This window comes from Opisthorchis viverrini, assembly GCF_000715545.1.
Source record: "Opisthorchis viverrini unplaced genomic scaffold scaffold32787, whole genome shotgun sequence".
Taxonomy (NCBI): Eukaryota; Metazoa; Platyhelminthes; class Trematoda; order Opisthorchiida; family Opisthorchiidae; genus Opisthorchis; species Opisthorchis viverrini.
The window spans coordinates 1-312 of record NW_008775892.1 but is presented as its reverse complement, the minus strand read 5'-3'; the positions used below and the strand labels follow the sequence as shown (position 1 = coordinate 312).

Genomic DNA, 312 nt, shown 5'->3' with positions numbered 1-312 from the left:
GAGCTTAATGACAGAACAAGGCGTTGCCACAAGAAACTCCGTTAGAATAAAAAGGGTGATAAAAACGTTATCAAAATGCGTAAATGCTGTTTCGTCCATACAAAATGCTCGGAACTATTCTTTGGGATCTCCATCTTCTGATTCGGGCGCTTCTGGTTCATCCACAGCATCCAGTTCTTTGGTACTTTCTTAAGTTCCGTAGAAAGAGAATAAGCAATACCTACCTTCATCCGAAGCCTCAGTATGCTTCTCAGTGCCATTCGTTACGCCATTTGCTGCTGAAGTCTCGACTTCTGTGCCGTCTGAAAGAGA

The 312-nt window shown here is 43.3% G+C and overlaps 1 protein-coding gene across 1 annotated transcript; it reads right to left on the bottom strand.

The window, feature by feature from the left end:
- Positions 1-116: 116 nt before the first annotated feature.
- T265_16365 (hypothetical protein) lies at positions 117-302 on the bottom strand (the record flags this gene model as incomplete). Its single annotated transcript, XM_009179988.1, has 2 exons — positions 117-188; positions 225-302. Coding segments are annotated over 2 exons (108 nt in total), but the record flags the coding sequence as incomplete, so codon positions are not given.
- Positions 303-312: the final 10 nt, after the last annotated feature.